At 44.0% G+C, this 13,797-nt stretch overlaps 2 protein-coding genes across 2 annotated transcripts; both read left to right on the top strand.

Moving 5' to 3' along the window:
- Nucleotides 1-1,016: 1,016 nt before the first annotated feature.
- On the top strand, nucleotides 1,017-7,655 carry LOC115116475 (extracellular calcium-sensing receptor-like). The gene is made up of 7 exons (XM_029644961.2): nucleotides 1,017-1,317; nucleotides 1,697-1,991; nucleotides 2,557-2,846; nucleotides 3,075-3,355; nucleotides 3,480-3,688; nucleotides 4,030-4,375; nucleotides 4,628-7,655. Exons 1-7 carry the CDS (start codon nucleotides 1,034-1,036, stop codon nucleotides 5,542-5,544), a joined length of 2,622 nt encoding a protein of 873 aa, XP_029500821.1. The 5' UTR covers nucleotides 1,017-1,033; the 3' UTR covers nucleotides 5,545-7,655.
- A 1,414-nt stretch (nucleotides 7,656-9,069) lies between these two features.
- On the top strand, nucleotides 9,070-13,797 carry LOC135559705 (extracellular calcium-sensing receptor-like). The gene is made up of 5 exons (XM_065000573.1): nucleotides 9,070-9,330; nucleotides 10,038-10,327; nucleotides 10,753-11,455; nucleotides 11,815-12,160; nucleotides 12,312-13,797. The coding sequence occupies exons 1-5, from the start codon at nucleotides 9,070-9,072 to the stop codon at nucleotides 13,226-13,228; spliced, it is 2,517 nt and encodes an 838-aa protein (XP_064856645.1). The 3' UTR covers nucleotides 13,229-13,797.

The following is a 13,797-nucleotide window of genomic DNA, read 5'->3' as shown; positions in this document are numbered from 1 at the left end:
GGAGGGCCTGGTGCACTTCACAAAATAGATGGCATCATGAGGAGAAAAAATTATGTGGATATATTGAAGCAACATCTCAAGACATCAGTCAGGAAGTTAAAGCTTGGTCGCAAATGGGTCTTCCAAATGGACAGTGACACCAAGCATACTTCCAAAGTTGTGGCTATATTGGCCTAAGGACAAAAAATCAAGGTTTTGTAGTGGCCAGCTCTGTCAGGAGGAATGGGCCAAAATTCACCTAATTTACTGTGGGAAGCTTGTGGAAGGCTACCCAAAATGTTTGACACAAATTAAACAATTTAAAGACAATGCTACCAAATACTAATTGAGTGTTTGTAAACTTCTGACCCACTGGGAATGTGATGAAAGAAATAAAACCTGAAATAAATAATTTTCTCTACTATTATTCGGCCTTATCACATTCTCAAAATAAAGTGGTGATCCTAAATGAGCTAAAACAGGGAATTTTTACTTGGATTAAATGTCAGGAATTTTGAAAAACTGTTTTTAAATGGATTTGGCTAAGGCAAATGTAAAATTTGACTGTAGGGGAAATATAAGAGAGGAAGCTTACCAAGAGGACTAGACTGTAGAATAAATCCTGTGTATTGCCAGTGTGCCAAGAGGACTAACTGTAGAGGATTAACTGTATAGAGCCAGCATACCAAGTAGACAAGACTGTTGGGTAAATACTGTGTAGATCCAGCTTGCCAAGAGGTCTAGACTGTAGAGGGAATATAAGAGAGGCTCATGGTTATTGTGTGTCTAATGTATGTTTATGTCTATCTAAACCATTACAGTCAACGTAGTTCTGATGCTGGTGCATCTCTATAGCTGAAAGAAGCAGGACCTGACTGGGTGAGCAGAGCAGCTTCTAGCCCCTCCCTCCTTGGCATGGCCATACCCACAGTGTGGCCCCCAGAGGAATCCCCACAGAGGTACGGTGGTTATTTAACCCAGAGAAGAGAGGTATCCTGACATATATGGGTCTGTGTGGCGCTGTATTACTCCATACCTTCTACACATCAGGGGAATGAGGCTATCTCTGGCTCCTGCTCTGGATCCAAGTCTGGCTGGTAGTCTGGTTCTACTACATCTAGCTGTGGTGGCTGGTGGGCTTGCCTTGCTCTCGTCTGCCTCTGTCTCTGCCTCTGGGCTGGAGTCTGTCAGATGCAGGCTCCAAGGCACCCCTCGTCCTCCGGCGTTCTCCCAGGACGGGGACTTTGTCATCGGGGGTGTTTTCTCCATTCATTACTATATGCACACTGTGGATCACAGCTACACCAGCCTGCCTGAGCCCCTGCAGTGCACAGGGAGGTCAGTGAGCGCAAGAGGGAACAGGGGACAGGACTGTGGCTAGACAGATAAATTGTGTTTTAAAGACAGAGAAACAGTGTGTTTAAATACCGATAAACAGTGTGTTTAAAGACAGAGATACAGTGTATTTAAAGACAGATAAACAGTGTTTAAAGAGTGTGTTTGTGTCTCAGAGAGTAGGTAAAGACTACTGTTACAAAGGATCACATTTTCAATTGCAGGCTATACTACAATGTCCTCAATTACAGACAACAAAAGTGTAGACATATAGACGGTATGGAAAATAATACTAGATATTACGCTGTTTGCCATGAAAACATTCTATAGGCTAGTTTTTGATTTGTCAGGAGGTGCTCACTGACCCATCATCTATTTACAGTATGGATTCCCGTGAGTTGCGCTTCTCGAGAGCCATGATCTTCGCAGTTGAGGAAATAAACAACAGTTCGTACCTTCTACCGGGTATCATGCTTGGTTATCAAGTGCACGACTCCTGCAACTTGGTCCCTATGGCCGTGAAAGTGGCCTTCCAGCTGGCTAATGGCCTGGACCCCATGTTTGATACCGGAGAACAGTGCTCAGGGTCGGCTACAGTGACAGCTATCGTTGGCGAGTCTGCCTCCACGCCTACAATCAGCATGTTGCGCATCATTGGCCCTTTCGGCATTCCTCAGGTAAACTTCTATGAAAAGAAATCATTCAGACTCTTTTAATTTACTGTATTTCTACTGTATATTCTCCTATCTTTCAGGAATGAGTTAAACTTTTAATTTACTGTATTCCTAGTGTATATCCTCCTCTCTTTCAGGAATATACATTTCTGTTTGAAAATATGGAGAGAAAGGCATTTGAACATAGACTGAGAACTATGAGTCTGGAGAACATCTTGCGGCATTAAAACATGGTCTGAGGACTACCTTTCATAGGCTAGGTTGTTATGGGAGACCAGGGATTGGTGTCACAGTTTTGTGTATCCTTTTCATTCTGGCGTAATGAAAAACAATAGTTTGGCTTATTATTATTAATATCTCCCCTCCCTAACATTTTTTTTATTCCACCTTTATTTAACCAGGTAACCTAGTTGAGAACAAGTTATCATTTGCAACTGCGAACTGGCCAAGATAAGGCCAACAACAAACTACACAGCTAAATAAAATAGCAGGAAGTAGCCAATACATTAGAGTTGTGAGGCCGACATGATGTTCTTTCTCATGTTTTCAATTGTCTGTTTTTACCAAGGTGAGCCACTCTTCCACCTGTGCGTGTCTGAGTGATAAGAAACAGTATCCCACCTTCTTCAGAACCATCCCCAGTGATCAGTTCCAGGCTGCCGCTCTGGCCCAACTCATCAGGCACTTCGGCTGGACCTGGATTGGGGCGGTCCGTTCCGACTCTGACTACGGTAATAACGGGATGGCGGCTTTCCTAAAGGCAGCACAAGAGGAGGGTATCTGTGTGGAGTATTCTGAAGCCTTCTCCCTTACCAACCCACTCAGCAGAGTGCAACGGGTGGCCGACGTGATCCGCAGGTGAACCATGAATACTGGTGAACGTTTCATTCATACAAGTCCAAGACTAGATTTATAAAATATATTGTTGTTGTTATATTCTCTCATTTCCAAAGCTGATCTGTGAGACCAACATGATTTGAAAAAGTGTTGATGAATACTAAGGGTCATGGTCACTTCACTGAGACATTCCAGTGAATGACAAACATGACCAGCATATTAAGCATATGATATAATCATGTTCCCCAGCTCCACAGCCCGGGTGGTGGTTGCATTCGTATCCTCTTGGGACATGAGAATCCTGCTGAGGGAGATGGAACGCCTGCCCTCTCCACCCCGCCAGTGGATCGGGAGCGAGTCCTGGGTCACTGAACCAGAGATGCTGCGTTTCGGCCTGTGTGCCGGGACCATCGGAATTGGCATCCAACGCTCTGTCATCCCCGGCCTCAGGGACTTCCTCCTGGACCTCTCCCCACAAAAGGTGTCCAACTCTCCCCTGCTCACTGAGTTCTGGGAAGCAGCCTTCGGCTGTAGGCTGGGTATAGGTATCTATCTATCTGTCCGCCCGTCCGTCGTCCATCCGTCTGTCTGTCTGTCTCTCTCTCTGTCTCTCTGTCTCTCTCTCTTTCTGTCTGTCTGTAGGGACCTCTACAGGTGTTGGGGTTGAAGAGAAGGTGTGTGATGGCAGTGAGGATATACAGCAGCTACAGACCCCCTACACAGATACATCCCAGCTGCGTGTCACTAACATGGTGTATAAAGCTGTTTATGCCATAGCACACGCCATCCACAGCATCGTTTGTGAAGAGAGAGAAAACTCCACTGTGAACTGTGACAAAAACCTTAATGTGAAGCCAACACAGGTGAATGACAAGTCTGTAGTATCATTTCCTGGTGAATATGTTTATTTATACTATATGTATGAAGGCCTAGGAGTTCTCATTATACTTTACAACTTCTTCTGAAGTAACACATCTGATAAATATGATTTAAATTAATGTTCTGTTTCTCTCTCTCCCTCTCTCTCTCTCTTCCCTTCTCTCCTTATCTCTCTTTCCATATTTCTTCCCCTTTCTCCATCTCTCATCTCTCTCTTCCCCTCTCTCCATCTATCTCTCCATCTCTCATCCTCTCACTCATATATCTCTTCCCTTATCTCCATTTCTCTTCATCTCTCTCCCTTCCTTGCACTTTTAACCCCCAGGTCCTGGAGAGATTGAGGAGGGTGAACTTCTCTCGTAACGGGTACCAGGTGTCTTTCGATGCCAACGGGGACCCAGTGGCCACCTATGAGCTGGTCAACTGGCAGATACAGGAGAGTGGGAAGATGGAGTTTGTGACAGTGGGGCGCTATGATGGGTCTCTGCCTCTTGACCAGAGGCTTGACATCAAGAGGGAAATCACCTGGGTAAAGAACAGTACACAAGTACCTGTGTCAGTGTGCAGTGAGAGCTGTCCCCCCGGCACTCGTAAGGCTATACAGAAAGGAAAGCCTGTATGCTGTTATGACTGTATCCAATGTGCAGAGGGAGAAATAAGTGATAACACAGGTAGGACTATAGGAACAGTTGGGAAAATTGTGTAGTAATTTCTATCACGGTTTGTTCATATTACCAGCACTGCAAAGGTTGTGCCTGTCAATCATGTTCCTATTCTTATTATCTTATGTAAGCTGTACATTAATTAAATATTCTTTATTGTAAACTTACAAAGTGCAGCATTGTGGGACATGTTTTTGTAAATAAATAAAACCTGAATCTATTATTATTAACATTTGATGTCTGTTGTTTTGTCCTGGTCAGATTCTTCAGACTGTCAGATCTGTCCCGAGGAGTACTGGCCCAACGCTGAGAGAGACATCTGTATCCTTAAGCCTGTGGAGTTCCTGTCCTTCCACGAGGTCCTCGGAATCATCCTGACCGCCTGCTCTGTGGGCGGGGCTCTACTGGCCATCGCCACGGCAGCTGTCTTCTACCACCACCGAACGTCAGCCATCGTCAGGGCCAACAACTCTGAGCTGAGCTTCCTGCTGCTCTTCTCCTTGACTCTGTGTTTTCTGTGTTCTCTTACTTTCATTGGCCGGCCCTCTGAATGGTCCTGTATGCTGCGTCACACAGCGTTTGGGATCACCTTCGTCCTCTGCATCTCTTGTGTTCTGGGGAAAACAATAGTGGTGTTGATGGCCTTCAGGGCTACACTTCCAGGCAGTAATGTCATGAAATGGTTTGGTCCCCCACAGCAGAGATTGACTGTAGTGTCCTTCACGTTTGTCCAGGCTATGATATGCACTCTGTGGTTGGTCCTTTCCCCTCCCTTCCCCATTAAAAACATCACTACCTACAAGGAAAAGATCATTCTAGAGTGTGATGTAGGTTCAGCTATTGGTTTCTGGGCTGTGTTGGGCTATATAGGACTCCTGTCTCTCTTGTGCTTTGTGCTGGCTTTTCTGGCTCGGAAGCTGCCTGATAACTTCAATGAGGCCAAATTCATCACCTTCAGCATGCTCATATTCTGTGCAGTCTGGATCACCTTTATCCCAGCTTATTTCAGCTCTCCAGGGAAGTTGACTGTAGCTGTGGAGATCTTTGCCATCATCACCTCTAGCTTTGGGTTGTTCTTTCTATTATTTGTTCCTAAATGCTTTATTATTCTGTTCAGGCCAGAGAAGAACACCAAGAAACACCTCATGGAGAAGACATCCAATGATATACGTTATTAAGAAATGATTGACGGGAACAAACATTGTAACGTTCAGTTATATGGTTTTTCATAGAGTTAGGTTGAACTACTCTGACAGAGATGACCAACAATTTAGCAGATAATCATTGGTAACATTGTAACTAGGAACATGACACAGGTTCACTTTAGATATTCCAATATTATGAAAGATTGTTCAAATCTAGAGTGTTAAAATCTAATTAGACCTGCAACATGATGTGATTAGCAGTAGCCTACAGAGTGGAACCACTTCCATGTTGTTGGAGAAAAGCTTTAACCTATATGAATTGATATAACATTAAAGTGCATGTGTTCATTTTATAATGTAATTCATCATATTATGAATTATAATATAATAAACATTTTCATACACAGTTGAAGTGGGAAGTTTACATACACTTAGTTTATAGTCATTGCAACTCGTTTTTCAACAACTCCACACTTTTCTTGTACACAAATTGTAATCTACTTTGTGCATGACACAAGGAATTTTCCCAACAATTGTTTACAGACAGATTATTTTACTTGTAATTCACTGTTTCACACTTCCAGTGGGTGAGATGTTTACATGCACTTAGTTGACTGTGCCTTTAAACAGCTTGGACAATGCCAGAAATATATGTCATGGCATTAGAAGCTTCCGATAGGCTGATTGACATCATTTGAGTCAATTGGAGGTGTACCTGTGGATGTATTTCAAGGCCTACCTTCAAACTCAGTGCCTCTTTGTTTGACATCATGGTAAAATCAAAAGAAATCGGCCATTACCTCAGAAAAATAATTATAGACCTCCACAGTCTGGTTTATCCTTGGGAGCAATTTCCAAACGCCTGAAGGTACCACGTTCATCTGTACAAACAATAGTACTGTCACGCCCTTGTTTCTCTATGGTGTAGTAAGTCAGTGTGTGACTAGGAGTTATTCTAGTTTATAATTTCTATATTGTGTTCGATATTTTATTTTCTATGTTGGTGTTTTGTTTGATTCCCAATTAGAGGCAGCTGATAATCGTTGTCTCTAATTGGGGATCATATATAGGTAGATATTTGTCCCACCTATGTTTGTGGGATATTATTTTGTGTTTGTGTTCCATGTAGTCACGTTCCGTTGTTCGTTTATTTGATTTATTGTTTTTGGTTTAAGTTTCACTTTGGAATAAATATGTGGAACTCAATATCAGCTGCGCCTTGGTCCAGTTCTTACGACAACCTTAACAAGTACGCAAGTAAAAACACCATGGGACAACGCATGCGTCGTACCGCTCAGGAGGAATATGTGTTCTGTCTCCTAGAGATTAACGTACTTTGGTGCGAAAAGTGCAAATCAATCCTAGAACTACAACAAAGGACCTTGTGAAGATGCTGGATGAAACAGGTACGAAAGTATTTATATCCACAGTAAAACGAGTCCGATATCGACATAACCTGAAAGGCCGCTCAGCAAGGAAGAAGCCACTGCTCCAAAACCACCATAACAATGCCAGACTACTGTTTGCAACTGCACATGGGGAGAAAGTGACCATCGTCATGTTTGGAGGAAAAGGGGGAGTCTTGCAAGCCAAAGAACACCATCCCCACCATGAAGCACGGGGTGGCAGCATCATGTTGTGGGGTTGCTTTGCTGCAGGAGGGACTGGTGCACTTCAAAAATAGATGGCATCATGAGGAGATAAAATTATGTGGATATATTGAAGCAACATCTCAAGACATCAGTCAGGAAGTTAAAGCTTGGATGCTAATGTGTCTTCCAAATGTACAGTGACCCCAAGCATACCTCCAAAGTTGTGACAAAAATGGCCTAAAGACAACAAAGTCATGGTATTGGAGTGGCCATCACAAAGCCCTGACCTCAATGCAATAGAACATATGTGGGCAGAACTGAAAAAGCGTGTGGAGCAAGGAGGCCCACAAACCTGACTCAGTTACACCAGCTCTGTCAGGAGGCCGACAAACCTGACTCAGTTACACCAGCTCTGTCAGGAGGAATGGGCCACAATTCACCCAACTTATTGTGGGAAGCTTGTGGAAGGCTACACAAAACGTTTGACCGAAGTTAAAACATTTAAAGGCAATGCTACCAAATTCTATATGAGTGTATGTAAACTTCTGACCAACTGAGAATTTGCTGAAAGAAATTAAAGCTGAAATAAATAATTTTCTCTACTAGTATTCTGACTTTTCACATTCTTAAAATTAAGTGGTGTTCCTAACTGACCTAAAACAGGGAATTTTTACTTGGATTAAAAGGCAGGAATTTTGAAAAACTGAGTTTAAATGTATTTGGCAAAGGTGAATGTAAAGTTCTGACTTCAACTGTAAGTGAGGCAACTTACCAAGAGGACTATACTGTTGGGGAAATATAAGAGAGGAAGCTTACCAAGAGGACTATACTGTTGGGGAAATATAAGAGAGGAAGCTTACCAAGAGGACTAGACTATAGCAGAAATACTGTGAAGAACTAAAGCGCCTAGAGGACTAGACTGTTGGGTAAATACTGTGCAGTGCCAGCGTGCCAAGAGCACTAGACAGTACGAGACGTGGTTATTGTTTCTAATGTATGTTTATCTAAACCATTACAGTCAGTTCTGATGCTGGTGCATACACTCTCTATAGCTGAAAGAAGCAGAACCTAACTGAGTGAGCAGAGCAGCCTCTAGCCCCTCCCTCCTTGGCATGGCATTACCCACAGTGTGGCCCCCAGAGGAATCCCCACAGAGGTACGGTGGGTATTTAACCCAGAGAAGAGAGGTATCCTGACATATATGGGTCTGTGTGGCGCTGTATTACTCCATACCTTCTACACATCAGGGGAATGAGGCTCTCTACGGCTCCTGCTCTGGATCCAAGTCTGGCTGGTAGTCTGGTTCTACTACATCTAGCTATGGTGGCTGGTGGCCTTGCCTTGCTCTCATCTGCCTCTGTCTCTGCCTCTGGGCTGGAGTCTGTCAGATGCAGGCTCCAAGCCACCCCTCGTCCTCCAGCGTTCTCCCAGGACGGGGACTTTGTCATCGGGGGTGTTTTCTCAATCCACAACTACATGCACACTGTGGAACACAGCTACACCAGCCTGCCTGAGCCCCTGCAGTGCACAGGGAGGTCAGTGAGCGCAAGAGGGAACAGGGGACAGGACTGTGGCTGTGTGGGGAGACAGATAAATTGTGTTTTAAAGACACGGAGACACACTGTTTAAAGACAGATAAACAGTGTGTTTAATGACAGGTAAACAGTGTTTTAAAGACAGGTAAACAGTGTTTTAAAGACAGATAAACAGTGTGTTTGTGTCTGAGAGAGTAGATAAAGCATACTGTTACAAAGTGTCACATTTTCAAATGCAGGCGATACTACAATGTCCTCAATTACAGTTATCAAATGTGTAGGCATGTAGACAGTGTGGAAAATAAGGCTAGATTTTAAGATGTTTATAACCAGATATTCTATAGGCTAATTTACTGTTTAGTCAAGTGGTGCTCACTCACCTACCTTCTATTTACAGTTTGGATTCCCGTGAGTTGCGCTTCTCGCGTACCATGGTCTTTGCAGTTGACGAGATAAACAACAGTTCGGACCTTCTACCGGGTGTCACACTCGGTTATCAAGTGCACGACTCGTGCACCACGGTCCCCATGGCCGTGAAAGTGGCCTTCCAGCTGGCTAACGGCCTGGACCCAATGTTTGATACCGGAGAACAGTGCTCGGGGTCGCCTACAGTGACAGCTATCGTGGGCGAGTCTGGCTCCACGCCAACCATCAGCATGTTGCGCATCATCGGCCCTTTCGGCATTCCTCAGGTAAACTTATGTGGAAAGAAATCATTCAGCATATTTTTAACTTACTGTATTCCTACTGTATATTCTCTTCTCCTTCAGGAAGGAGTTCAACTTTTAACTTACTGTATTCCTACTGTATATTCTCTTCTCCTTCAGGAAGGAGTTCAACTTTTAACTTACTGTATTCCTACTGTATATTCTCTTCTCCTTCAGGAAGGAGTTCAACTTTTAACTTACTGTATTCCTACTGTATATTCTCTTCTCCTTCAGGAAGGAGTTCAACTTTTAACTTACTGTATTCCTACTGTATATTCGCCTCTCTTTCAGGAATATACATTTCTGTGTGAAATTATGTGGAGAAAGGCATTTGAACATAGATTGAGAACTATGAGTCTGGAGAACATCTAGTGGCATTAAAACATGGTCTGAGGCTAGGTTGTTATGGGAGACCAGGGATTAGTTTCACACCTTTTACTCATGTTTTTCACAGCACCAGTATGTCTTATAATACTATTATCAATATGAATAGAACGACATAGGTAGAAACAGGTAGAAATATGTAGCCTTTTCAATCGGGCCCAATGAAAAACAATACATTATTATTATTAATGTCTCCCTAACATCATACAACACAGCTAAACAAAAGAGTAGGAAGTAACCAATATCTGAGACTCGTTTGGCCAACATGATGATCTTTCTCATGTTTTCGACTGTCTGTTTTTAACTAGGTGAGCCACTTTTCCACCTGTGCGTGTCTGAGTGATAAGAAACAGTATCCAACCTTCTTCAGAACCATCCCCAGTGATCAGTTTCAGGCTGCCGCTCTGGCCCACCTCATCAGGCACTTCGGCTGGACCTGGATTGGGGCGGTCCGTTCCGACTCTGACTACGGTAATTATGGGATGGCTGCTTTCCTACAGGCAGCACAAGAGGAGGGCATCTGTGTGGAGTATTCTGAAGCCTTCTCCCGTACCAACCCACTCAGTAGAGTGCAACGGGTGGCCGACGTGATCCGCAGGTGATCCATGATTACTGGTGAACGTTTCATTCATACAAATGCAAGACCATAATTATTTTAAAAATACTATTGTCATTAATTTATCTCTTTTCCAAAAGTTGATTTTATTTTAACTAGGCAAGTCAGTTAAGAACAAATTCTTATTTTCAATGATGGCCTAAGAACAGTGGGTTAACTGCCTGTTCAGGGGCAGATGGACAGAATTGTACCTTGTCAGCTCGGGGGTTTGAACTTGCAACCTTCTGGTTACTAGTCCAACGCTCTAACCACCAGGCTACACTGCCACCCTGTGAGACCAATATGATTTGCATATCTTAAGTATGTCAAAAGTGTTGATTAATACTAATGTTCACTTCACTGAGACATTCCAATGAATGACAAACATGACCAGCATATTAAGCATATGATATAATCATGTTCCCCAGCTCCACAGCCCGGGTGGTGGTTGCATTCGTATCCTCTTGGGACATGAAAATCCTGCTGAGGGAAATGGAACGCCTGCCCTCTCCACCCCGCCAGTGGATCGGGAGTGAGTCCTGGGTCACTGACCCAGACATGCTGCACTTCGGAATGTGTGCCGGGGCCATCGGAATTGGCATCCAACGCTCTGTCATCCCCGGCCTCAGGGACTTCCTCCTGGACCTCTCCCCACAGAAGGTGTCCAAGTCTCCCACGCTCACTGAGTTCTGGGAGGGAGCCTTTGGCTGTCGGCTGGGGACAGGTATCTATCTATCTATCTATCTATCTATCTATCTATCTATCTATCTATCTATCTATCTATCTGTCTGTCTGTCTGTCTGTCTGTCTGTCTGTCTGTCTGTCTGTCTGTCTGTCTGTCTGTCTGTCTGTCTGTCTGTCTGTCTGTCTGTCTGTCTGTCTGTCTGTCTGTCTGTCTGTCTCTCTGTAGGGACCTCTACAGGTGTTGGGGTTGAAGAGAAGGTGTGTGATGGCAGTGAGGATATACAGCAGTTACAGACCCCCTACACAGATACATCCCAGCTGCGTGTCACTAACATGGTGTATAAAGCTGTTTATGCCATAGCACACGCCATCCACAGCATCGTTTGTGAAGAGAGAGAAAACTCCACTGTGAACTGTGACAAAAACCTTAATGTGAAGCCAACACAGGTGAATGACAAGTCTGTAGTATCATTTCCTGATACATATGTTTATATAGACAACATGTATGAAGGCCTAGGAGTTCTCATTATACTTTACAACTTCTTCTGAATTAACACATCTGATAAATTTGAGTTGAATTTATGTTCTGTTTCTCTCTCCATCTATCTTCCCTTTTCTCCATTTCTCTCTTTCCATCTTTCTTCCCCTTTCTCCATCTCTCATCTCTCTCTTCCCCTCTGTCCATCTATCTCTCCATCTCTCTTCCACTCACTCATCTATCTCTTCCCTTATCTCCATCTCTCTTCACCTTTCTCCTTCTCTCTCGTCCCATCTCTCTCTCTCTCTCTTCCCCTTCCAACCCCCAGGTCCTGGAGAGATTGAGGAGGGTGAACTTCTCTCGTAACGGGTACCAGGTGTCTTTCGATGCCAACGGGGACCCAGTGGCCACCTATGAGCTGGTCAACTGGCAGAGACGGGGGAGTGGGAAGATGGAGTTGGTGACAGTGGGGCTCTATGATGGGTCTCTGCCTCTTGACCAGAGGCTTGACATCGAGAGGGAAATCACCTGGGTAAAGAACAGTACGCAAGTACCTGTGTCAGTGTGCAGTGAGAGCTGTCACCCAGGCACTCGTAAGGCTGTACGGAAAGGAAAGCCTGTATGCTGTTATGACTGTATCCAATGTGCAGAGGGAGAGATCAGTAATAACACAGGTAGGACTATAGGAATAGTTGGCATAGAATGTGTAGTAAATTCTATCACGGTTTACTAAGTAGTGGTTTATTCATATTAACAGCACAACAAAGGTATAGTAGTGAATCTATTATTATTAACATTTGATGTCTGTTACATTGTCTTGGTCAGATTCTTCAGACTGTCTGATCTGTCCCGAGGAGTACTGGCCCAACGCTGAGAGAAACCTCTGTATCCTTAAGCCTGTGGAGTTCCTGTCCTTCCACGAGGTCCTCGGAATCATCCTGACCGCCTGCTCTGTGGGCGGCGCTTGTCTGGCCATCGCCACGGCAACTGTCTTCTACCACCATCGAACTTCGGCCATCGTCAGGGCCAACAACTCTGAGCTGAGCTTCCTGCTGCTCTTCTCCTTGACTCTGTGTTTTCTGTGTTCTCTTACTTTCATTGGCCGGCCCTCTGAATGGTCCTGTATGCTGCGTCACACAGCGTTTGGGATCACCTTCGTCCTCTGCATCTCTTGTGTTCTGGGGAAAACAATAGTGGTGTTGATGGCCTTCAGGGCTACGCTTCCAGCCAGTAATGTCATGAAATGGTTTGGTCCTCCACAGCAGAGATTGACAGTAGTGTCTTTCACGTTTGTCCAGGCTATGATATGCACTCTGTGGTTGGTCCTGTCCCCTCCCTTCCCCATTAAAAACCTCACTACCTACAAGGAAAAGATCATTCTAGAGTGTGATGTTGGTTCAGCTATTGGTTTCTGGGCTGTGTTGGGCTATATAGGACTCCTGGCTCTCTTGTGCTTTGTGCTGGCGTTTCTGGCTCGGAAGCTGCCTGATAACTTCAATGAGGCCAAATTCATCACCTTCAGCATGCTCATATTCTGTGCAGTCTGGGTCACCTTTATCCCAGCTTATTTCAGCTCTCCAGGGAAGTTGACTGTAGCTGTGGAGATCTTTGCCATCATCACCTCTAGCTTTGGGTTGTTCTTTCTATTATTTGTTCCTAAATGCTTTATTATTCTGTTCAGGCCGGAGAAGAACACCAAGAAACACCTTATGGAGAAGACATCCAATGATATACGTTATTAAGAAATGATTGAGTGGAAAAAACATTGTAACGTTCAGTTATATTGTTTATCATACAGTTAGGTAGGACTACTCTGACAGAGATTACCAACGTTTTAGCAGGTGATCATTGGTAACATTGTAACTAGTAACATGACACAGGTTCACTGTAGATATTCCAATATTATGAAAGATTGTTCAAATCTAGAGTGTTAAAGTGATTTTACTAATGCCCTAGACAATAGGAAGTACTGTGCCGCCTTGTTTCATAGATTTATCTAAAGCTTTTGACACTGTAGACCATGCGATTCTTTTGGGTAAGCTGTCGTCAATAGGACTGGGATTGGATGCCTGTCGTAGGGTTTATGACTATCTAACGGATAGAAGTCAGGCTGTTAGAGTTGACATCATCCAGTCAAAGCCATTGGAGTTGGTTAAAGGGGTCCCACAAGGTTCTATACATGGTCCATTACTGTTCACTCTCTACATAAACAATATCTGTGATGAGATAAGAACTTGTCAAATTCATTTATATGCTGATGACACTGTCATGTACTCTATCGCTTCAACGGCTGACCAAGCATTATCACTAT

This window comes from Oncorhynchus nerka, linkage group LG14 (genome assembly GCF_034236695.1).
Source record: "Oncorhynchus nerka isolate Pitt River linkage group LG14, Oner_Uvic_2.0, whole genome shotgun sequence".
Classification (NCBI taxonomy): Eukaryota; Metazoa; Chordata; class Actinopteri; order Salmoniformes; family Salmonidae; genus Oncorhynchus; species Oncorhynchus nerka.
The sequence above is the reverse complement of the archived record's forward strand: the minus strand, read 5'-3'. Positions and strand labels throughout refer to the sequence as shown.